We start from the raw sequence: 26,563 nt of genomic DNA, 5'->3' as shown, positions 1-26,563 counted from the left end.
AACCACTACAGTTGCATTCCACTTCAATTATCCGAATCCCAGTAATCAACGTCACTTGACAGATGATTTTCAATAAATCTTAATATTAAACAATCTCTGATACGTGATTATCCATAATATCATATAGCAGAAGCTATAACATAACCTAACTAATATACACAAGCGTTAGAAAAGTTTTAATTAACGCCGATGACATAAAAAATAAACATGAATAATTTTAAAAGGAATAATTATTGAATGTACAATTTTCAAATTTGAATGTGGTTCGTGGTTCAATTGATGTTATATTGGACGTGTGCGTAATAGAAGTGGAACTCGTTGATTTAGGCCTACATGGTGTATTCAACTTATTCAGAATTTCCGAATGGTGCTCTTCATTTATTTGTAAATCGGATTTCAGAAGATGCATAGGTATGATCAGTGATTTTTATTAATTCTTGTTCTTGAATGCCAATGCGAGTCATATTTGAAACTGCTGTGCATCGACTGGAGTGGTTTGTAATTTTATATATATATATATATATATATATATATATATATATATATATATATATATATATTTTGACGTCCAGACCAGCGCAGTTTCAAATGTTGGCAAACAAAGAAACAAATGCTAGGAACGCGATAAAATTAAACAAATGCTAGGGACGCGATAAAATTGTGCGATAAGCAGCCATGATTGGTTGAAATACGTCCTTTCGTACCGTTTTATTGGTCAAAAGTAGTATGACGTAGTAAGAGTGTAATAGTCAAATTAAGTTTTATTGTTGTCCACATGGCTTTACTAGTTATTACAAGTATCAGATTACTATCAATTTTATCTTTGCAGTTGTCAGCAATGCGTATATAAAGCATTATTGTAAATTCATTCTTAATGCGAGAATTGATTTTGTCTCACTAAATCGAAGAAAAAATATGTAACAACTAATTACGGAAAGTAATATGAAATATGCAATATTTCTCATAATATGCAGCTTTGATATAAGGTAATTTTACATTAAATACTATTCAACATTTCTTAAGCGTCTCATATAATATTATTCCACACTAGTAACTCACGTTTTAAACAACAGTCCGAATCCCGCTACGTTAATATTTGTATTTGTGGACGTAATTCCACGCCGCTCCGCTAGATTTCAGATCCGCGATATTTCGCACTCACGTCAATGCTGCTAGTATACAGCTGTCCGGTATTATTATAGTAAGGTATTTTATGTTACTGTCATGTAAATCTATCTCCACAATGTGCACCGCTGGCGAAGACTAAGATGGTAAAGTGATCAATTTCGGTAAGGTATTCATATAGGAAGACGTTTACGGTAATGACGATAATACCATGTGCACACCAATCATGGAATATAATTATACCTTTGCGTTTACATATATTTTATAAGCAGGTATTTATTATTCGGTGATATTTAATAAGTCACACATGCTGGCTGTATCTTTTAATCATAATATTATGAAATGTCAATACCTGTAGGCCTAATAAAATAAGTGAATATGAAGCAATTCTTAAGCTGCATGCAGTGCAATAATTTAATTTTCGCTACGAATCTCATCAAAGGCATTGGATGTTTATTCGCTGGCTCTGCGATTTCATACGCAGACGCCAGGTTTCACGCGGACATCATGTCAGGGTAGTGCAGCCGTGTCTATGTATAATATCAGATTAAAAGAAATGCTAAGAAAAGACTTTGAGGAAAACTCGACATAGATGGGTGACGTATCTTTGATAGAAGATGCAACTTTTTGCCTATCCCGTTTCCTGCTTACACGTCTCGAAGTATAAGCAAAATTCTAAAGGTTACACAGAAGGTTAAGCCAACAAAATTTATATCGGAAACCTACAGTCGAAGAATTATACTTATGACTCTACATTTGTCTGCAAGTAAGCTAAATTATTTTGTTTTGCTGTTTTATTGTTTCTGTTTTGTAAGTAATTATTTTATTAGATTTTTATACGAATTTGTTAAATTTCCATAGCATATTGTATAAGCACATCAAACGCTCTACATGATGGACATCTACGTCATTACATACACTGCCACAACAGACGAAGTTTTGTCTAATTCTTTTCACAATCATCCTGGCTTGTCTTTTTAATTGGTTATTTAACGACGCTGTATCAACTACGAGGAATTGGTGATGGCGAGATGATATTTTGCGAGAAGAGGCAGAGGATTCGCTATAGACTACCTGACATTTGTCTTACGGTTGGGGAAAACCTCGGGGAAAAAACCCAACCAGGTAATCAGTCCAAGTGGGAATCGAACCCCCGTCCGAGCGCAGCTCCGGATCGACAGGCAAGAGTCTTAGCCGACTGGGCTACGCCGGTGGCTTCCTGTTTTTTTTTTTTTTTTTAATACAAGTACAACCTGCTAAAATTCTGGCAATGAACTCTTGCTCAATCTTGAATGAAGTCTCGCAAGCGATATTCAGGAAATAAACAGTGGGCTCAAGTCTGGAGATAGCATTGGCCAAGAAATTTGACCTGCCTGGCCGATATAGCAATGTGTAAATATAGTCAGGAAGATTAGAATAAAAAAATAGTGAAACAATAACATGCAGCAAACTACCTTCAGAGTAGTTTCGCGTCGAAAGGAAGTTTTTCTCACCTAGTCCTGCACAATCTGTAAAGTTCTGTTCTTATTATTCCTTTACTCACTGTTTAAAATATTCTGCATTTGAAAGTTTTATTTTAACTAAGTAATATGCTCGTTCAACATTCAAAATGTTGGTGTACTCACATAAGAGGCATTTGAACGATCATCTATACTTTTCCAGCACGTTGTCTGGTTGGCTTTAAAAATAACAAAAATAATATCATTAATCTTGATATGGTAATTGAATTTGTTGACAAACGACCGTATTGTATGAAATTCCTAAGACATAAACTCCTATGCGGCAAGAAAGTAAAGGCAATTGATTCAAATCACGCGTACGTTATCATTATTACGTCCTGTGTTGTCTTAGGTAGAATTAGGCGGTGAAGTTGATCCCAATTCTCTAGTCTCATCTAGTTTGTCAAGTACAGTAAGTCAAGATATAAATTAGATTATATTATCTTGTCCACAGTAGCAATGGCAAAATAAAGATAGTCTTAGGAGATATGTAAGGTAAAGTTAAAGTAAATGGAGAAGTTATTTCCGTAATATGGCGTAAGAAAAGCATGACAATATCTGCTTTCTGAACAAATGCAGCAAGAGGAAGCAAATGCTCAGATCTCTCCTGCAGGTAACAACTCTGTGGACTGACTTACAGCTCAGGCATTATTTCCAGACATTCCCCCACTCTTCCTACAGAACTACGCACGAGGTGAGTCTACTTACGAATTATAGGGGAATGGATTAGCTTTTGCCTTGAACTCGGTAGACACACGCCCGACCTTCCCTTCTACTCCTACTCCCTCTATAAAAACGTTGTTCCCCCACTGCGCATCACAAGTGTCTTGACAACATGCATAAGCTGTAAGTTCGCACGGCGCTCGAAGTTTTTCCATAAGTTGTGGAGAAGATAAAATTTCTTTCTTGTGGGCAGGATATAAATAATCGGTAGAAAGGAAAAACAAGTTTCACAACGCTCTATTCAACTTTTAGAAGTAATGCACTAAGGTTCTAAGTCATAACTGTAAAACAAGATAAACGACTTTTATTACCAAAGCAACGATGCTACGGACATGGATTTGTGCAGGCCATTAAGATTCATATCGCTTCAGAAGAACTAAATGTAAATGTCAATAAGAACTGGTATATTAGTCTGACTTCAACCGATAATGAAAACTTCAAAGAAGAGATTCTTGTAATAATTATATAACTCTGAAGCGTTTCATACAGTATAAAAAGACTTACATCCCAAATGAGAAAAGAAAAGGAATATAAAAACGGAAGGAACGGAAGATGCGAAAAAGGAGAAGAAAGAATATTCCAAGAGTAAAGTAGATAAGTAATAGAGAGATAAAGTAAGAAGAAACATATCAAAGAAGAGGAAGAAGAGAAGACAGAGCTTAAGAGGGAGGAAAGAAAAGTGAAAAAGGGAAATTTGCTGTTATGAAATTTGCTAACATACATACCTACATACATACATACATACATACATACATACATACATACATACATACATACATACATACATACATATATACATACGTCTTACTTTATATGCAAGAATGAAACCTAACCACTTTCCCCCTATTCCTATATATGGTAGGGGATTATAGAGATTTTCTAATGTCAGGTGGAATTTTCTTTTGTCAACTGTGTTTCGGATATCCGTACTGACAAAAAAAAAAAAAAAAAAAAAGACTACAACTGGCAGTTACTTTCTGTAAATGTTGACAGCACAGTTTGCCATTGAAGAAACTGCCAACATGCATGAAACAAAAGTTACAAACTAGTGTTATTCGAAATTTGAACGCAATTAATAGTTAATAATATTGATATAACAATAGATATAAGTGTAACAATAAATAAACAGTATGCATTTCAAAGTGGTCGCCGGCTTTCTCAGTTTGTACTAATGAGTTCACGTGGTCAAACAAAATACATTGTTGTATTGGATCAATCAATCAATCAATCAATCAAATCAATCAATCAATCAATAATACATAAATAAAAATAATTATAGTTTCGGTGCATAGCATTGTATTTTTACCTGCTTTGGTAATACCTGGTAACTGTTGGAAACACTGAAAAGGCGGCCACATTAGTTTTTAGGAAATAATCTTACATGAACTCCGCTATATATACACACATACAAATCTACACACATACAATAGGTCTAAATACTGTAGTTGCGTGTAACATACAGGGTGTTAAAAAAAAAAGTATCCAATATTTTAGGAGGTGATAGTATGTATCAAAACAAGAAAAAAAATGTCTAATAATGGGTCCCACAACACATACTTTCTGAGATCTGAACACTTGTTCATAAGAGGTGCTCAATGTGACGTCAATTTATGGCAATGCATTTTTATGTCCTACAATACAGGAGGCTACCAGATAATCATACCGTAGTTGATGGAATACTGATACGTCGCAAGGAATACTGTACACAAAAGTCTGGTTGCGGATATGAGCTGGGTTCAGCAGAGATGTTGTTGTGAATTTTCGTAATCATCAAGTGAGCTGATGAAAATTCCCATGCACTTTAAGAAATAAGACATCAGCACCGATTCTTAATCAACGTATGGGCAGGCGTTCTTGGAGACAGATTAAGGGCCATACGTGCTACCACAGAGATCGACTGGAGCTCGTTATCAAGACTTTCTTATTAATGTATTGCCTATCTTGCTGGAGTATGTGCCATGTCAGCAAAGACTACAGATGTGGTTCATACATGATGACACCATCACATTTTTTTTCGCAATGAGCGTGAACACCTGACGCTGACATTTCGGGACCGCTGGATTGATTGGATAGGCCCCAACGACTTGACCTGTTCATTCCTCAAATCTAAATCCTCTAGACCAGTGGTCGTCAGCACTCGCTGAAATGTGCAAAGGGTAAGCGATGTCGTGCAGCAGGAAGAGATAGAGAGCATACCTACCAGCAGCTACGAGTGCACCATGGTGCACTGTGTTTTCCGCGCGTAAGGGACGCTAGCCCCAGGGTGCTCTGTGCTGGCGACCCCTGCTCTAGACGTTTGGTTATCAAGAACAACCAGGTCAATTTCAAAGAGTGCGTGATTCCTTACGCCGAAGGCCAGAGGAATGCATTGCCATGAATGGACGTCACATTGAGCACCTCCTATGAACAAGTGTTCAGATCTCAGAAAGTATGTGTTGCAGGACCCATGTTTATTAGACATTTTTTTCTTGTTTTGATGCATACTATCACCTCCTAAAATATTGGATACTTTTTTAACATCCTGTATATATAAACATATGAAAAAGATATGCATGTATGTAGGCTACAACTGTGAAAGTAAGATATGAACCAAACATTGGTATGCGCAGTAGATGATGATGCCATCATTTTCTCTGTAGCGACTGGTGAAAGGAAATATATGTATAAACACATATATACATATCTTCCCACAACACACACAAATTTAAATAGGCCCTAAGCATTAAAATTTCTTGCTTTAAAACTATTCGAAAATAGCATTCAAAATATGAAACACTTTCATAATCTATAAAGGAGTAATAAACGAAAAATGTCTATATTAATTCGGATATTGATCTTTCTGTCAACCAACAAAGCAGTTTTACTCACAGTTCGAGAAAGGAGTAACCTCAGCAAAAGTAAATAGATCGCCCATAATCTGCAGCGTGTTACTTGCTGATAACGGAGAAAGAGACGTCACCATTTGTCAGACAAGACTGATTATCCCAGCCGTGTGGCAGTGTTCAACCGGTCCTAATGAGCCTGCAGTCATGCACCACCACGCAAGTGTCATCTAATCGCAATCCCCGTCAAACAAGCTAAGTTGTGTAATTATTCCGTCACAACAAACGCAAAGTGTCATGGAATTCCCTCTCGGTGGCGTTGGATGCTTCTGACACACATCCTGAGTCACACTGCGGAAACTATATGCTTCGCTTTACATTTCATTATCATTCCTTTTTCAACGAGTGCTGTTCCACTACTGAATAATATCAGCAATATTTGTTTCAATACAATTGAGTATTGTAATTAGAGGAACGGTTCGATCTCCATATAACAATCTTCGCATTATTAGGTTTATGAAATATAGATTTAATCTAATATTAAAATACTAGCCGTACCCGTGCGCTCCGCTGCACCCGTTAGAAATAAATATAAAGTAATTACATAATTAAAATAGGACATTTGATCCAGGGAACATTCGTGTTTGATATAAGGATAAATCGTTTATTATGTTAGCCTACTTAATTTAAATTGTATTTGCATAATTAAAATGCGATCATTTTGATCCAGAGACCACTCATTTGGTCATAAAAATTATTTTAGGAAATACAGGAAACGAATGTACAGAATAGCCTATCAAGTTTTCTGTGCATAAGAAGCTATTTTAATCTTACCTGTCCTCGATTCACTCAGAAGTTACTGTAATAACATTATAGCATTATGTCCATCTAAAGAAACTACACTTTCCAATGGTGAATTAATAATTAATTATACAAATCGGTTAATTTAGCTTCCGATATTACTTCATACAAACACAGAAACATTATCTGTAGGCTATCTTTCATAGCTTTCGATTGTTGCTGTCCAAGGCCCCTTATACAGTAGACGAAGTCATTTGTTTTTTAATTCATTACACGGCCTTAGATGGCAGTTATTTTAATTTTAAAACTTATTTATCTCATTAAATATCAGTCCTATCAAAATTTTTCAAGGAATAAAACTTATCGAAAATTATTTTTAAAGAAACTTTTGTTATGTAACATTTTTCACAAAAATCAATAATAAGCGAGATATTTCAATTTATTTAATTCAGGCCCCCTTATAACCCCCCTTTTAAATAATGTATTTTGAATACCATATAGCCTAAAATCTAAGTTACAACGAACTTAATTTATATTCCAATTTTCATCGAAATCCGTTCAGCCATTATCGCGTGAAAAGGTAACAAACATACAGACAGACAGACAGACATACAAACAAAAATTTCAAAAAAGCGATTTTCGGTTTCAGGGTGGTTAATTATATATGTTAGGACCAATTATTTTTGGAAAATCGAAAATTACCAGAAAAATTTCGGCTACAGATTTATTATTAGTATAGATACTGCTCAAAAAAATAGCGGAACAAGATTTGAAATTAATTTTTTATTGAACAATTCAAACGTAGAATGTTGTCCTTAGTACAGCATGAACTTCAGCCACTACATTTTACAACAAATTACTTTCCATGACCATTTACAACCAAGTTGAGGTCAACAATGGTCATCTTACTCGATAATGCATAAAACAAAGTGAAAAATCGGTTTCTTTATTGTAACAATCATGAGTCCTCATGATCTCTAAATGGATTTAGTACCGCGTGTGCCTCCATGAGCACGAATTACTGTTTGCCATCTACGAGACATGTTTCTCACGAGCCGCCAAATATTGACTTGGAGTATATTCATCCACTCTTCATTAAGTGCCATTGCAAGCTCTTCGAGGTTCTGCGGGCTTCGATGGTGCCTAAGGATGCATATTTCAAGCATATCCCATACGTCAGGCATGTCAATTGATGTCCACAGGAGCAAGCGCGCGCTTTAGAGCCCAGGAGAGCCTGAGCGCTTTACAGCGGAAAGGAAAGAGACAGACGAAAGAGGTGGTATATGCCGCTTGGTCGAGCTATATTCAGGGATGGCCAGCACTGATTCAATAGATAAAGGGAAGAGAACTTATTAAAACTGTACCCATGTTAATTTTTAGATTTGCCTGAGAAGTATAAGTGCATTATAAGAATGTAAGTTTTAATTTTAATGCTCATTTTTCACAAGTTTGATTTTCTTATTCAAAAGAAATATTTTCTCAACTTTTCGTATAGAAAAGTGAAATTTTCAGGTATAGGCCTATTTATTTAGTAGCCTTACAGAATGTTTTCGTTAATCTAATATACCGTATATATGTATTATTGAAGATAGTGTAGGCCTATTGAAAATTTTGAAAATATTCGCATGGAAATTGTTTGTAAGGAAATGAATTAACAAGGCAACTACTGTTACATCATAAGCAAAAGATACGTGCCCATGTGTTGTAAAAATGTCAGCTCTATAGCTTCAGCACATTTCGAGAAAATAATTTAATATTCTGATGATAGGAAGTTGCTCACAAATATACCTTAAAAGCATAATGCGATAAGAGTTTTGTTATGTAATATTAGTTACACTTAAAACAGATACAGTACCTACGTAACTTTGCTTTGTACTGTAATATTGTTTTGATTAGTTTATTGATTACTTTTGTAAGGCTAATTAACTATAATCAAGCACTGCAAGGCCTATTTTTTACAGTTGTATTAGGAATTTTGTTTTACCGTCCTGCAAGCTTATGAATATATAGAAGCACCCTTTACCATTGCAGATTCCGTCTATGGTTCTACATTCTTTATCGCAACATACCATCAATATAAATTCCAACTTATCATGTCATACTCAATCTCTTTCTTTGGAATATCACTTTCTTTATGAATGATGTGTTTCATCCACTTAATACAGTATAATATTATACTACTATGGAATTTAAGTGAATATTCCTTCGTAACTCTCTATTATGTTATTAAGATTTAAAACACAAGTGCAATATTAAGAAATCAGTGTTAGTACTTTTGTTTTACAGACAATATAGATAATATTAAAGAGAAAGAAGCCATATAAAAATAACGACATAAAATTTCACGTTCCGTTTGAAGTTTGTGCACCACTGTTTTCTTAATCCAACTGGTTGCTTATTCATATACACAACCCTTCCTCTTTCCATACTTAGCGCTTGCTGCCCGCGGACTACGTCAAGGTCAGAAAAATGCGCTTGCTTTGACATCACTGCCATAGGCCTACGTGTTTAATAGGATTTAAATATAGCCAATCCATTACAGGAAATTCATGCTCGTTCAGAAAGTTCATGGAAACGGCGGCAACGTGGGCTCTGGCGTTGTCATGTATCAACACAAATTCAGCACCCATACGTTCCATTACAGGCAGAGAATGTGACAATATTATATTCTCAACATAACCAATTGCATTTAGCCGGTCGGTCAGGGGAGTTTTCGTTTCTAAGGTGATGCCAGCCCAGACCATAATTGAGCTTCCACCAAACCTGTCAATTTCTAGAATGTTAGGTTCTTCGAGACGATCTCCACGACGCCTCCAGACACGTAATCATCCATCACAGGAAGTCAGGGAGAACCTTGATTCGTCTGTGAACAGTACTTGCCTCGAAGTTGCCAATTTACATGTTCCAGAGCGAATCTTAACCTTGCTCGCTTGTGATAAACCTCCAGACGAGGGGCATGTAGATGTCCCCGAGCTCTCAAATTAACTTCCCACAATTTATTCCTGACCGTCTGGTCATGTACTAACCTGAGATCGTTTGGCAGATCACGAGTAGTGGATGTAAGGCGACGCAGAGCAGAACTAAAAATCAGTCTTTATTTCCAGTTGTCTTTCGTTTACGCCCTTGTTCACGTCTCCTTTCGTACCGCTCTGATTCCCTATAACGTTTGATAGGTCTATACATATACAACTGACACAGAGTAACGGAGCTCATTGACAATCTGACGATAAGTCCATCCCTGCTGAATGAGGGTGACAGCTCGTGCGACTTCAGCTTCCCTGACATCAACCATTTTGTAGTTCATTTGCAATAGCATCTTAATTAGACCACAACAATGATCAAATCCTCCGATATGTTCTAAAACGATAATAGTCAAATGGAGAAGATTAAGCTAAATAATATTGCTTTTCAGCATGGATGATTACTATCCGGTTTCCTTGGACTGCGATGAAGATGAAAACTAAATGTCGTACTTCCTGAATGGTGATATCAATACAGTACAACTATTGCATTATACCAAGAATTTACAGCAGACAAAAAACCTGTTCCACTAATTTTTGAGCAGTATATTTATGATTATAATGGTCTTCTAATTACCCTCTTCTGCTCAGGATTCATAATTTTTTATCCACTCTTTTATAGCTTTATATTCTCTCTTCCATCTCCTATAGGTCCAATCACAGCATTGTAAGTTGACGGTTTCTTACCAGTTTTACTAGTTACATTTCCAGCATATTATTATTCTGTGTTACTAATGACAAATATGGGGATCTAAGAAACAAAAGAAGCGTAATAGGAAGTGAAGGAAGGTATAATGGACGGTTCACCAAAGAAAGGAAATTATATTACAAAGCCAAGACATATTTTCCTCGCAGAATTTCTTTTTTTTTTTTTTTTGGGGGGGGGGGTACAGATACCGCGATCCACTCTCAGCACGTACGCTCTTACATTCGCCATTATCCGCGCCACACGGGAATGCTTCCACAAAGTGGGAGCGATTTCTGGTAAAAGCAAATTACATAATAGAGTTCTTTTAGATTTTGTATGCACGTTATATAGGACATCCATCATCACACAAACTTCATCACTGTTTTGTCCTTTCATTCAGTAGAGTTCTGTGATGGGAAAGCTTTTTACGAACACATTTTTGCGGACTATCTTGTTTCTAATACAGTATTAAACAAACCATCCCTTAGCCAAATAGTAAACCAATCTGGGTCATTACCAACAACTTTGTCTTGTCTATCTTACCACTATGTCACTTTCAATCCGCAATTTCCCGTCTCCTATATACTATTATTTATTACATTATTTCTGCAGTGCTTGGGAAAAGGACATAAGTCAGTTTCCACAAACCTTTTTTGATAATTTATTGACAACTTACATTGGTTTATGTCGATTTGATTTTTTTTCTGTATCAATTATTGTAATGGGAGAAATATTTATGTACTCTTTTCCAAGCGAGCAGATGTTCCGTAAGTTGTCAATAAATTATCAAAAAAGGTTTGTGGAAACTGACTTATGTCACTTTTCCCAAGCACTGCAGATTTGTTTGGACAGTATTTCGAGGGTTATTCTCTCGAGTAGCTGTACCAAACTAATAAATTTAATATAGCCTCCAAATTTTCATGTATTCTCAAACTTCTTACTCTGTCTCAGGTATCCTTGCATCCTAACATGACGGGGCGCGCGCGCGCACTTTTTCGTAAACTTAGGCATCTCTATCGTATTAAATAAGTATATAATAAATTTTCAATCTTAAGACATATCAACTTGCAAATGTTTATTTGCTATTTAATAAGATATATGAACGTTTTCGCCGTTTGGGGCATCATCAGATATAACAAAAACATATAATCTGAACCTATAATAATAAATTATGCAAATAACAAAGAATAAAGAACAATGTATGTATGCAATGCAAGAGATTCATGAGCTTTATGTAAAATGTGAAATAATACAGGATAATTGTTGATATAATCTTTAGATTTGAAATTGAACTGGACGGATATTTTATACATATAGCTCATGTTACAAATAAAATATACAATTATGATTAAAATTTGTCAATAATGTTAAAATTTATAATGATGATTGATAAAATAGATATTTTAAGAATACTCATTAGTTGAGGATTGTCGTAGGATATACGATAATTTGCGTAGCTGATGTTCGTGTGTTATGTATGTGTTTCATCTGAAAATTGAGATGGAGAAATAATAATAAGTGCAAAAATATATGCAAGTTATTATATAGAGACACAGATAATTATTATAAGACTACTTACTGAAAAACGTTCAGATTATATGTTTTTGTTATATCTGATGATGCCCCAAACGGCGAAAACGTTCATATATCTTATTAAATAGCAAATAAACATTTGCAAGTTGATATGTCTTAAGATTGAAAATTTATTTTATATACTTATTTAATAATTCACCAGGCATATTGAAATATAAAAATGAATTGTAAAAAAAAAATCTCTATCGTAGCTGCCCTATCGCATCATCGGTTATAGTATCACATCGCACTCTGGATTCCAAAGTGCTGTAACTGAAAATACTTGATTTTTGAGTAACTAATATTTTAATATTAATCATTAATCTTCTAGAACTTTACCGCTTTCCAAATTAATTGTGATTTCTTTCAATTCATTCATTGTTATGATAGAATTGTCTTAACGCATCCTGGATTAATTAATGATTACTATTAAAATGTTAGTCGCTGAAAAATTATAATCCAGGATCCGACATGGTCAGCTACAGTGTATCACTGGTCTCAACGTCCGTCGTCACAAATTCTTGGAATGCTAAAATCTTGTACGCAAGGAAATATTTCGGTGCTGTATTTACTACAAAGTTTGTCATCGACATTTTGAACACTACAAAAGCATCATCATTGTTATCGCCTTCGTTTTTATCATCATCAGCATCACTGTCATCAACTTTCAAGGATTGGACTTCCTGCAGTTACGTTCCCTCTTCATCAGTTGAAATCGCACATTCAACATCTTAGTGATTTTCTAGCGTCTTTTTTTTTTATTGGGCCGTATTTGGATATGAATGTCTACAATATTGTACTACCAATTACTTGTTCTACACGTTTTTCCTATTTTATCCCATTTTTTATTTAGTTTTTGTGCCTTCAATTTATTTCTAAGATCTTCGCTTTCTTTATGATACGGTAAAAATATCACTAAGAAAGCATAAATTAAATTCCTGAAGATTATATTTGCCTACTTACTTATCCACTTACCTAACTTGTACATAGTATCTTTCTTGAGTTTCTTCCACTGATCACGTTACACTTGCATAAAATAATAAAAGTCGTCAGTATTTTATCTTGTTTTCAACAACTGAAAATTTCCTGTCAACTGTATCAAGGAAGAAAGTGAAATTCGCTGTAATAATACGAAAGCATTCAATGAGGTTTATTGTGTCAAATGTATCGCAGTAAAATACTGTAACTTAATGACATTTGTATAGCCTCGCCTTTCAAAATAAATATTACTAGTGAAACACGTACTATGTTCAATTACGAAGTAGGGAGAATTCACCGGCCATAAGTTCCATTTGTTATAATAATATATAAATACTATGCTCCCTAAAACTTTCTTGAAGTTTAGTTCGGAAACAACCTGATATATTTTACACATGATGTATGTCTTCCATCTAAACACTAGAGTGACATCTGTGTCCTCTGTTGAAACGACCGAAAACATGTCAAGGACTTAAGTCATGAAGAATTATGCACTAATAAAGCTTAATGTTTAACATCTTTGGATACTCACCCCCCGGGAATCCCTGAATAGAATGGCGGCATGATGCGGGTCCAAACTGACGTCGGACGCGCGGTGATGCGTCGTTGTCGTCCCCAAAGACAGGCGCCGTCTGTCAGGGTCCAAAGAGCTACGCCGCAGCAGCGCACCTGCAAGCAAACAGATGGTGATCAATCCAATGAGAAAGATCTCTGTAGGTCATACAACATGCACTCAATGACAAGGCAAACAATCGCTACACTCTACGCCGAATTGTGACATTTGCATACAATCAGACCACACAGCAGACAAGAAGAAGCACATCCGAACTTGTCCTTACCTTCAATATATGAAGAGAAAGAAGAGGAGCATGTGAAGAAAGACAGAGAGGATGAAGATAAAAGGGGAAGAACAATGACAGAGAGAGAATGATTGTGCTCTAAGTACACTAATATTTCATTACCGATTGCAGCTGTCACTACTAGCATATTAACAGTTGTTTAAAGGTTGGCTCTCGGAGTGCGCAGCAAGTACATATTTATCCCTTGACATGTACAGAAAAAAATAAAAGTATCGGCATTCCACGGCATATCCAGAGCATAAATTAATTGTAAAGGACAAACTGATTAAACTAGTAGCTATTTGAATTTACCAGGCTGCCTTTAGTCATGCAAGGAAATTATTGACATGAATTATGAATTTGGAAATTACGTAGCTTAACCGCGCAGTAACCGCATGGTCTATTTTCAAGCGTTCGAGTCCTCAAGAGAGAGGCTTTCTCATGAAATTTCGGCGAGTGAAGAGTATGGGACCAGTACCCACCCAGAATCGTGATCAATTTTAGGAGCGAAATCCGATTACGAAAGCGAGCTGGGAGGATCATCGTGATAATCACACGTTACCCCAGTGCTGGTTGAATGATCGTTCACCTCTGGGGTATGAGGACGTGAGAACAATAGTCCGATGGTAGACCTTGGTTCTCAATGAATTATTGTGCAAAGAATTTTGTTTTTATAATAAAGACAGCATTAAAATATGTAAGAAAAACCTAACTGAATTGTTTTCAAAAATATTATGAAACAAATATGAAAATCAACTACCGGTAAGCTAAAATTTTAACAAACTCAAAAAGTATGAAACTAACAAAAAAAAAAGTTACATAATGCACATCATACCGAATTCACTGTAATTTTTTCAATATCCTATGCACTATTTAGAAGTGAAAATTCAGCAATGACAGGGAACGTAAATATTGATTTTTTTTGGTCCTACAGAATTATCTGTTATGGTTATCATTAGTTATTAATGGAGAAAAATTCGCTCTGGAGACGGGAATCGAATCCGGGACATCGAGTTCTACGCAATGGTTGCTCTAACCACTCAGCCACGCCGAGGTTCAATCCACAGCCTCGGCGTCAAGTGGTTAGGCACCCACTGCGTAGAACTGGGGGTCACGGGTTCGATCACCGGCGCCGGAGCGAATTTTCATCCATTAATAATTAACAATGACAGGAAAGCACAAAAATAGATTACAGGCATCGGATGTATGATTTTTAACATCAGAGCCGATATGTATGAGAAGTAACAAGCTAAGAAGTGAATATGTGATACGTAAGACCAATGAAAATATTTCCTTTAAATTGTAGGATAGACATTTCAGAAAGATCGTACACAAAGAATAGATATGAAGTGATGAACGACACAGGTCCTAAAGCACAGCCCAAATGGATAAAGAAATTAGGAGCAGTTCTCTGCACTATCAGCAGACTCCAGAGTCCAACAATGACGATGATATGATGGAAATGATAATGATAATACTGTAAGATGATTATAGGTTGCTGCACAAGTAGTGCGGCTTCTGTTTCCTTACTAGGTGAAAAAATCGACAATATAGAATGACATTCTTTCTGCGGGCAAGGAAATCATGGTAGACGTCAAACAAAATATATTTCGGATACCAAAATAATTTATGTTTTCTACCAGTATCGCGACTTCACGCGTTGTGTAATTATTTACGGATCCTATCATTAGAATCATACCACCCGAGAAATGAAGTCTTTCATATTTCTAAGTCCATTATACCTCTCTATAAGAAATGCCTTAGGAAAACAACTTTTCCTGATAGTGGTATACGAAAAGACTGTTTTGTCTTGCCTTCAAAATCGTGGTTATGGATCTGAGTTCCGCATACGGTATTCACTTTTTCCGTCAATATGGTTGGTGCACTGAGGCCCAGTTTTATAATGCAGGTAAATTTTTCCTAGGACTATCAGTCACGGTGAGGATTATTTCATAATATCCCATAAATGTATATGGAAATTCCAGTTTTGTTCTATTACGAAGGAAGCCATATTAAGAATATTTATCGTCCCATTATAATATAACACCCCTGGTCACATTGAATCCGCGAACTTAATCCAATGGCTAACATGGCGAACAATATACTATCGAGAATGATTTAGGCCAAGGACTTTCGTGATTTGTAACACGCTGCTGTAACAGTATTGAAGTATCCATTTTATATGAGACCTGTCATTTATCAAAATAAGAATATCCGCTCCCAGTTCTGCACATTCGAAATTCGATATGTGAACCTGTGTTAAGAGTGGGCTTTGTATGATTTTCCAGTTTGCCAATGCAAATGAACCTGTAATAATCTCCAATACGTCACTATCGCTGCAGCATCAGTCCTTTCTATCCGTTAATGATGAACATCCTAGTTCAGCGTTAATGATGGACATCAGCGACAACGTACAACGGGTGAGCTGACAAAGGTAATTGATTAAATAAACTTAAGCTGGATACGTATTGTCGGACATAATCGATTAATTATTTTCTGAACTCAACAGGGAACAAGCTTTCAACGAGAAATAATCGTAACTGAAACTGCTCGCTCATGGGAACGCATTGGTCGGACAGCCAGTGCATTCGATGTCAGACACAGGATGAAAATTTTATTTTCAAATAGGGTTGTGAAGTCGGAGTTGGAAGCAATTTTCGGTTGAGTTGGAGTTTATATAAATGTCCCCACTCCGATCTCGATATAAATCTCATATAAATACTATTTTAAACATTGCCGCCGCCATGGGATAGGCGGGAGGATACACTTTGAGTTATTCACTGAAGGTGAGACAATAATTCTTTGTAATTTTCTCTTCGGTACGAGTTCTGGTGCAGCTTACCCCCATGCTCTCATGACCTCTATATTAAAATAAAGTGGTGCGGTCGACATCACGCTCCGACTGCCTTTTATTCCACGATACTCAATTTGGCAGGAGGTTGAGTGGGCCCCGGTACCGTTCAGGAAGTTTTGGCAAAGTCTTTATAGGGTTAAGTAGGGCTATTACTTACTTACTTACTTCCTGGCTTTTAAGGAACACGGAGGTTCATTGCCGCCCTTACATAAGCCCGTCATTGGTCCCTATCCTGAGCAACATTAATCCAGTCTCTACCATCATATCCCACCTCCCTCAAATCCATTTTAATATTATCTTCCCACCTACCTCTCGGCCTCCCCAAAGGTCTTTTTCCCTCCGGCCTCCCAACTAACACACTATATGCATTTCTGGATTCGCCCATACGTGCTACATGTCCTGCCCATCTCAAACGTCTGGATTTTATGTTCCTAATTATGTCAGGTGAAGAATACAATGCGTGCAGTTCTGCGTTGTGTAACTTTCTCCATTCTCCTGTAACTTCATCCCTCTTAGCCCCAAATATTTTCCTAAGAACCTTATTCTCAAACACCCTTAATCTCTGTTCCTCTCTCAAAGTGAGAGTCCAAGTTTCACAACCATACAGAACAACCGGTAATATAACTGTTTTATAAATTCTAACTTTCAAATTTTTTTACAGAAGACTAGATGTTCACGCATTTCCCATATTTATTCTGCGTTTAATTTCCTCCCGAGTGTCATTTATATTTGTTACTGTTGCTCCAAGATATTTGAACTTTTCCACCTCTTCGAAAGATAAATCTCCAATTTTTATAGTTCCATTTCGTACAATATTCTGGAAGTAGGGCTATTATGATACAAAAATCAATCTTTTGCTGTATTTTTTTTATCAAAGCATACACAAATTTGAGAAAATTAAGACATGTGCTACTTTAAACATATATGAAGAATTTGGAGTTACATTTATTTTTATTTGTAATAATGGATAAAATTAAAACAAAACCAGTGTTTCATAATAGCCTTCTGCGTGGGCTATTGTGATATACCTATAGGGCTATTCTGATACAGTGCTATAAATCTGTCCATATTATACAGAGCAATGAAGTAAAGCTATTGTGAGTTCACTGCTGTGGAGTAACGGTTAGTGCGTCTCGTCGTGAAACGAACCCGGGTTCAAAACCTGGTTGGGATTTTTTCCGAGATTTTCCCTCAACCAATTGAAGTAGAATTGCTGGATAAGTTACAGTGTTGACCTCGGACTTATTTCGCCATCATTAATTCATATATCATCATCGAAACAATAGCCTAGGTTAAGTTCAAGGTGTGGCGTGCTGTACTTGTACAGAAACGCGGCCGTTCGGCTGCCCAATCATTCAGAGAATAGGAGTGGTAAGCACAATAAGCCTCAGGCTGCAGTGTAAGCCTTCTGGTCCCTCCACAAGGTAAAAAAAGAAGGCTATTGTGATACACACAGATGCTTAATGTATCTCCTATAAGAATTTGGTTGAAATCTCATTAAAATTGTCTAAGATTTAGCAACGTTTGTAATGACCTCTTATACCATAAAAATTTACCGGTAAACGGTTTATTGAAACTTTAACACCTCAATGCTAGAAAATTTCTGTATGTCGAAATAATTTGTTTGTGTGTAAGGTAACAGAGTGAGAAAATTATGATACAGTTTGTACTGCTAAAATAAATTGCGTTTTAAATAACGATGAGTCCATTTTCCAAAGTTGTGTTAAAATTTAGCAGTAAGAAGGACTATAAGTAAAAATTCTAAGGTAAATAATTAAAAATATGACTGTATGTCAATATTTCAACTTAGCCTATATTGTATTGTATGTTCCAATATGTCAATTCAAACATATCTGAAGAGCTGAAAATTTATTAAATACCCCGCAAGATTGATTATTTATTGGGTTATTTTACAACGCTGTATCAAAATCTCAGGTTATTTAGCATCTGAATGATATGAAGGTGATAATGCCGGTGAAATGAGTCCGGGGTCCATCACCGATGGTTACCCAGCATTTGCTCGTACTGTGTTGAGGGAAAACCCCGGAAAAAACCTCAACCAGGTAATTTGCTCCGAACGGGATTTGAACCCGGGCCACCTGGTTTCGCGGCCAGACGAGCTGACCGTTACTCCACAGGTGTGGACCGCAAGAGATAGTGAAGTATTTTCACACTCCTAGTGGGGTTCACCTTAAACTCATGCTTCGGGATTTTTTTATCCTGCTCTAGATGAAAACATGGTGAGATTCACGGGGTGCCATCTCTAATAACAAAATACATCAATCACAGTGACAATGGGAAAACATACATGCATAATATTCTTTTGTTCTACTTTTGATTGTAGAATAACATGACATAGTTAAATGAAACTGCAGAGAGTACATTAGGCTTATCCAACACCATGATTCCCAAGTAAGGGCGTTTCGCAATTAACTTGTCTAACTCGACGAGAACATGTGTCTGTCAATGTCGAAGTGTTGTACATGAAAATGACGGAATAGTGCGATAAGCGGAAACAGAAAACATGTAATGAAATATTACGAGCTATTCGTTCGAAGCTTCGCCATAGTGACAGTAATTAAGCCAGCGCACTGTCTGCATATAAGATATGAGCTTCATCAGTGAGCTCGACGAGACATAGCGTCAGACAAGTGTACTTCAAAGTGGAAATTATTGTTAACGTTTTCTAGAAAGAAAAAGTATATATAATTTATTGTACTGCAACACTGCAACAAAAAGTGTAGCTGCGCGGTCTAAGACGTCATCCTCGAACTATTGTTCTGGAATGAGCGCTGGTTCGAGTTTTGAAGAGTGAAGCAATTTTATCATGAAAATTCTCCAAGTGTATGGAACCGGTTTCAGGATACTCTCGTCATAGAATTCTGCCTCGTGTGTTATGAGCCATGTTTGAACACTGAATGCTCATCCTTATTTAATGTCTGGTAATATACAGTGTCATCCACATATCTCGGAACCGGAGCTGCGTGAAGCGCCTCAGCCGACAACAGCAACGCGTTTGTTCTGCGATCGATTACGCGAATAACAAGGTGCATATAAACAAATATGGACAGCTCTAAAAGTATATATACGCTATATAGCATTACAAAGATATATTTTTACGTACCTTTCGTTAAGTGCAGAAAAATTATCATATAATTATTCGTGGGTTCCTTTTCTTTTGCTACAATGTCTCTGTATACATATGTTTGTATTACCGGTACATAATTTACATGTAAAGTTCCCGTCATTCACTTAAAACACTCACCAAATTCCGCTGCAGAAATATGCGCCTCAGAATCTATAACCTTCGGCATTATTATTCAGCAGATACACTGTTAACGCATGCTAGAATACTGACTGGTGAACGGATAGTCGATTTCAAACCATCTAAACTCACACTATCCGTCCCCAACATTACAACCCTAGTGATGTGTACCTGTTTTTCAGAAAGTAGCCTTTAAAATCTGGACTAAGTATTCGATAGACACATAGTGATATCATTTTCAAGTTCGGGATTTCTCACTTTTGTTTTGATGGAAATCATAAACGAGAAATTTATTTTGTACGAATAAGAGGTTGCAAATGTTATGCAAAATTTAATAGATTCTTTTAGGAAAATGAAGCAGGCCTATTCTTTTGATGCAAAACTGGCCAATGCTCTGTCAAAAAATGGTCTAGTTTCAACATTCCATCAGTAGGTACATATTTCAATGACTTCTTCCATATTCTTGGAATTTCAGCCAATTGAACGCAATGGTTTTGAGTTGTTTAAATTCGTACTTCGGGTAGTACCCGCTGATTTTCAGTAAAATTATAGTTCTTTGCGATTTTACAGGGATTTATATTTGTCGAGTGGAGTCGAGAACTGATATGGTAGTGGAAGGAGGGGTCGCAAACTGAATTCTTGCCCAAAAGTGGGTCGCGCCTTTAAAAAGTTTTGGAACCACTGCTCTAAAGCATTCATGCAACTTGTGGCGACAGACGATATGAATTATAATTAATAGAAAGTAGTGAACGATCAAAGGAGAAATGAAAATACCCTACGTCAAAAGCCTAACCATAGCACACTACTTGCTAATGGCAAATCATTACTCAGCGTTCCTTTTCAACCAAAGATGTTATTCAGAAGCGATGAGGTTATGTTATTGCGTCAAAGAAGTGACAAAGAAACGAGAATGGTAGAAAGAACGTAATTACTCTGGGGAAAAAGTGCTGCACTTTTCCTTTTTTCGTTACATATCTCAAGGGCGCACTACTGCCCAAAGATTAATGCGTTTATTTTCCGCGCCGAGACCCATGTTCAAACTGTGCCCGACCACTGAAACATATTCTGCGGCGCACTGTATGACAGTGTTTATCAAACTTGTTAAAGTAGTACCAATAATTAAAATTCGCGGGATTCTGTGAACCAACAAAATTAATCGTACTAAGCTGTTACAGAACACTTTTTAAAATTAATACTTATAAACACATAAATGCTTTAATTTGTTTCAATTTGTATAATTGATTTCTAATTAAAGAACTGTACTGTACATTAGTGCGATAACCTGCTTAATAACAGTTTTACATCGTGGTCCATCAAGCTACATCTCGGTGACCACTATTATGTTTACAAGTCATCTCAAGAAGATTAACGTTGAGTTGATATAGAGTGTCAATAATTACTTTTGTAAGAAAGTGTCAGCCATATTGACCCAAGGTGGGCCTTTCTCATATCATCCCAGTCAATCTTGGATCGACAGTCAAGAGTTTAGTCAATATTCATTGCCAAAACGTTGGTCGCTAGTTCCCAGTAGTCAGGAGATAATACATATACAACGTAAATGTATTTCAGAACAGAAAGTGCAGTCAAAACATACCGAAAAAGTTTGAACTTTGTGGTTTTCCTCCATTAAAACCAAAAGTAACTTCTTTGGCTGGAATAGACGAAGTGTTACAAATATGAAATGTGATATACAACCTGAGACGTGTTGTATTCTAGCGGAAGCCTTTCAAATTATTACGCACTGATGCTCTCTTTCGCGGAAATGAGATTGCAGCTAGAAGCTGAACTGTTGAAACGTTTATCATTAGTGCGTTTTCGAGGAAAGTAAAAATTCTGGCAGTGAGTCCTCTTCTTGAATATAGGCTACATTGTTATTCCTCTATGTTATAAGTATTAATGATAGCCTATATATCCTTAAAGAGAAATAATATCTGTTTATAGCAATGTAACTTATGTTTAATTGATTTCCTTTTTAAATTATGATATGTTTTGAGGTTATGACTTACAACATCTGTGTCACAAATATGAAATAGCCTACCAGTATTATTAGTATTCCATCTTTAAACCCTGGTTTTCTGTTTCGTTAGTAGTGTTGGCACCTGTAGGAGGAGGGAAAACCTCACCTTCCAAAAAAACGTAGAAAATAATGGAATGAAAAGGTAATGCAAGAAGCCATAAAACAAATTCGAGAAAAGAAGTGAGAGACAATTAATTTGGATTCAGCATTACGGTTGGGAAAACACCTTCTAATGAAGATGCTGAATGCTTATTCCGTGTTTTTCTTAATAGAGACCATTTTTATTTTGCAACTTTGTTAATCTTGTAACTTGTTAATAGTATTCCATATTCGTACCTGCATTTTTATGAAGGTAATATTTAGATTTTAAGGAAATTATTTTTTTGAAACATTTTATAACATCTTACGAACTTCTAAGTCTGGTGTACCACTCACAGAGACATTCAGCAAGAACAGGACGATACTTCCACATCTGTAACACTTCATATCCTGATTCGTCAACTACTCGTATAATTCTAGAAATTCTACTAGAGATGTCATATCTGACCAGCTGAGCTGAAAACAGATTGAGAGACAAAGAAGAAAACAATCTCACAAGATCTGGCCAGGATCGAATCTTCTTTAATTTTGATGGGAAGCTGTGAAAAGGCATGGTTGCGACTTTGAAACGAGATATTTGAGTAAAATCCATGTCAGTAGTATAATGCCAACAGTACACTGCAACACATCTACGCTGCAGCTGTCGGCCGTGGGATATAATTTTTTTTTTTTTTTAACGGACAGTTGCTATTTTCTTGCATACGCAATATTTGCATGTTGAACTTCGTAAGTAGGTCTATAATGCTTTTCACGCGACTTAGTTCATACGTCTCATCTTTTTAGTGGCTACAATATTTTGCCTAGACGGAAGTAACATTTAACTTGCCATAACTAACAGCGGGGCGGCCTGGTAGCTCAATTGGTAGAGCAGCTGGCTACGGACTGGGTTCGATCCCAGGTGGTGACAGGATTTTTTCTCGTTGCCAAACTTTCAGAACGTTCACTCAGCCTCCTATAAAATTGAGTACCGGGTCTTTCCCGGGGGTAAAAGGCGGTCAGAGCGTGGTGCCGACCACACCACCTCATTCTAGTGCCGAGGTCATGGAAAGCATGGGGCTCTACCTCCATGCCCCCCAAATGCCTTCATGGCATGTTACAGGGATACCTTTACCTTTTACCTTAACTAACAGCGACTGAGTCTTAACATTACAATTAGATAACGTTAAGCGTGAATGGCTCTTGTTCTGAAGCCGTGACCTCCATGAACTAAGTCGCATGAAAATGAGTATCGCAGAATGGTTAACGCTGCCAAAGATTCAAAGTTTTTATCTCAGTACTTCAATTACTGCTGTTGTTCAAATGTAAGTTATAGTGCTCAACAATTTCATATTATTTTGTATTCTCTCACTGAATTTCACACATATTTACAGAGTGAAGACTTGTTTGAGATCTACCATGACGTAAGAGCGACTGGCTGCTCTAGAGCAGGCCTTCACAAGGTTTGCGCTCTCCGAGTCGGCTCACAGCTCGAGAGCGGAATGCAGATATTGGCTGCGCTCTGTATAAGGGTGGGCTGGAAGAAGGGGTGATCTCGTACAAAATGTACACAAAAGGAAGTACTAGTACGAGTGTTCATGAAATGAATTCCCGTTCAATGTTTACAAAACTATCTTGGACTATTATTAATTAATAAAGAAATATTTATTTTGCAGAAATAATAGAAACTCTATAGCTACTTAAATATGCAAATCATTTTGTTATATTTTTATTTATCAGTACATCAGAACGGGGTTTTATGCTGTTGGCAGCTGAAAGAAACAGTAGCCTACTGATCGTAATGAAACATCAGTTACAGATGTTCGATGTCTGCCTTTATTAAAGTTGATAATAGTAAACAGTTGCTCACAAATATAAATGTTGAGCCAAACATATCAATCATTTTCACAGCCAGCTTATGTAATCGTGGATATTATTGCTGAGGTTTAGTCTTGTAAAACTCAACCAGACTAGTAGTAGGCCTATTATTCAAACGGTCTTTAGCCCTTAGGCAACATTGAAGATCAATAAGTTCAAGCTGTAAATCATATGACACTTTTTCAACTGGTGTTGAAGGAATTTATTATGATCTTCTTTCCAATTAAGACAAGATCTTGGAACCTGGAATTGAATTCATTTTGAATTTCAATTAATATTTGCACATAATCGTTTAACATGGCTTCATTACGAGCAGTTTCTATCGTTGGAAAGTGAGCCATATTACCTTCCAGAAATTGACTTACGAAAAGTGTAAGTTTACGTCTGAAATCCCGTAATGTATTCAACATATCGACAATGAGCTGGCTTTTTCCCTGAAGAAAGACATTTAAATTGTTGAAAATTATTAAATTTTAACGTACCCTACCTCATGTAATACTGCAACTTTCAACTCTTGAACCTTTTTACTGCGATCTTCACCAACAAAACCATCTGTATGTGTTGACTAGTAATGACGCATCATATTATGTTTTCCTGTTTATTTTTGTGGCAGATAAGGCAATGAGTATTGACTCCATTTACTGTGAAAAATAAGCATTTTCGATAATACACACTACACCAGATAGCTGCGTGGACTATCCTCTACCTAAATCAGACCTACGTCATTCCGAGTATCTTTCCGGTGAGCTGTTAGACGGCTCTCCCGCTCCGAAGGAGCGGCCACGATCACTGAGCGCCGTTTGTGCAGGCCTGCTCTAAAGTTTCATGATAAGTATATATAGAGACCTCATCAACAGCTTGAAATGTATTCAGCCAAAAATATTATAGATAGATCTGGACTGAAGAAGAAACGACTGCAGTGTTTATTTTCAAAGTGGTAAAGTAGTTTAGTGAATTATAATGAGTAATAATTCCATTTTTTTGGTACAGTTGTTTCACGGCCTAAATTTCATCAATCAAGGTGTTAAATGATTTGACTGCAAAAGAAGACTGCATTTTGTGACAAAGTGAATGTATTATAACTGTGATTAAGCTGTTATACGAGAATACAAAGCATTCCTACTCAGACCGTCCTATCCGTACACTTTTCTCTACACACTCCACACTCTACCGCTTATTGTTAGTTTCCCCGGTACGAGCGCTCCACTCTACCGTCATTAAGCTGACGGCACATGATTACCTGGAACAGGTCTGCATAGGAATTATATGTGTTATTACAATAGTTTGTCGCCTAATTAACAATATGTTCGGCAAACTGCTGATGGATGTTACAGGTATTTATAATTTTTTGTATAAATTAATGAAATTGTTGTACACTAAACTAAGAATGTTTACTTTAGATTGTCTCATTTCTTGGTATTTAATAGCAAAAAAAAAAAACTATGCCAACAGACTTTCCAGTTAATGCACAATGTTCATAAAAATCATTCTTATTATTACAATTAGTAATTTTGTACTAACAATATTGTTCTTTGTTACAAAGTAATGTGGTCTCCATATAATACTTACTAGGGAGTGTATAGGGAATATAAAAATAATTCATCTATTGAAAGAAATGTGGGTTGACCTGCACGCGTCAAAATCCTGTCAGCGTCCATGGTAAGGAATAATTTTAAACTTACTGTAGTGTAATTTAAAAACAGAGTACCAATAAAGTAATAACAAATTGATGAATAAAATTTGAATTACAAAATAAAGGTATAAATACAAGAATTCATAGTCAAGATCTCAAACATATTAATCTATGACCTTAATGGCTCAGCAAGATTCGCTGTTAGGTCACAATCTGCAATTAATTCGTAGTAAAAAAAAATCTACAGGTGGCATCTTCTTTTGAAAATTATTTATATTTCAGAAAATGGTTGACCATCTGTGCCTACAAATGTAGGTGACCGGAAATAAACTCTAATTTGTTTACTTGGTTATTTAACAACGTTGTATCAACTGTAGGATTATTTAGTCTCGATGGAAATAGTGATAGCGAAATAGTATTTGGGGAGAAGAAGCCGAAGATTCGCCATAGATTACATGACATTCGCCTTACGGTTGGGGAAAACCTTGAAAAAACCCAACCAGGTAATCAACCCGAGCGGGAATCGAACCCGTGTCCGAGCGCAACCTCGGATCGGCAAGCAAGCGCCGGTGGCTCAAAGTCTCTTAGCAGTCCATAATTTGGTATGGGTTTCGTTCAAAAACAGCGTTTCAAGGTCGCAATCTGCCTTTCTAAGATACGTAAGTGTCAAAAATGTATTTTAATCTAGATTTCCGAGGTGAAACATAATTCAACATTCATCCTCATACCGATGTAAAGTTAAACATAGTGTAGAAGAGAGATTAGAATAGTACA

The 26,563-nt window shown here is 36.4% G+C and overlaps 1 protein-coding gene across 2 annotated transcripts in view; it reads right to left on the bottom strand.

The window, feature by feature from the left end:
* Window positions 1-26,563, bottom strand: part of SNF4Agamma (SNF4/AMP-activated protein kinase gamma subunit) — a 1,170,361-nt gene that overhangs the window by 197,579 nt on the left and 946,219 nt on the right. For both annotated transcript variants that reach the window (XM_069834748.1, XM_069834749.1), the window contains one exon: window positions 13,761-13,897. In XM_069834748.1, coding sequence (XP_069690849.1) covers window positions 13,761-13,897 — 137 coding nt within the window. The remainder of the gene's footprint in view (window positions 1-13,760; window positions 13,898-26,563) is intronic.

Source organism: Periplaneta americana, chromosome 9, assembly GCF_040183065.1.
Source record: "Periplaneta americana isolate PAMFEO1 chromosome 9, P.americana_PAMFEO1_priV1, whole genome shotgun sequence".
In the NCBI taxonomy this organism is placed as follows: Eukaryota; Metazoa; Arthropoda; class Insecta; order Blattodea; family Blattidae; genus Periplaneta; species Periplaneta americana.
Note: the sequence above shows the minus strand (reverse complement) of the source record. Positions and strands in the feature narration are given on the sequence as shown.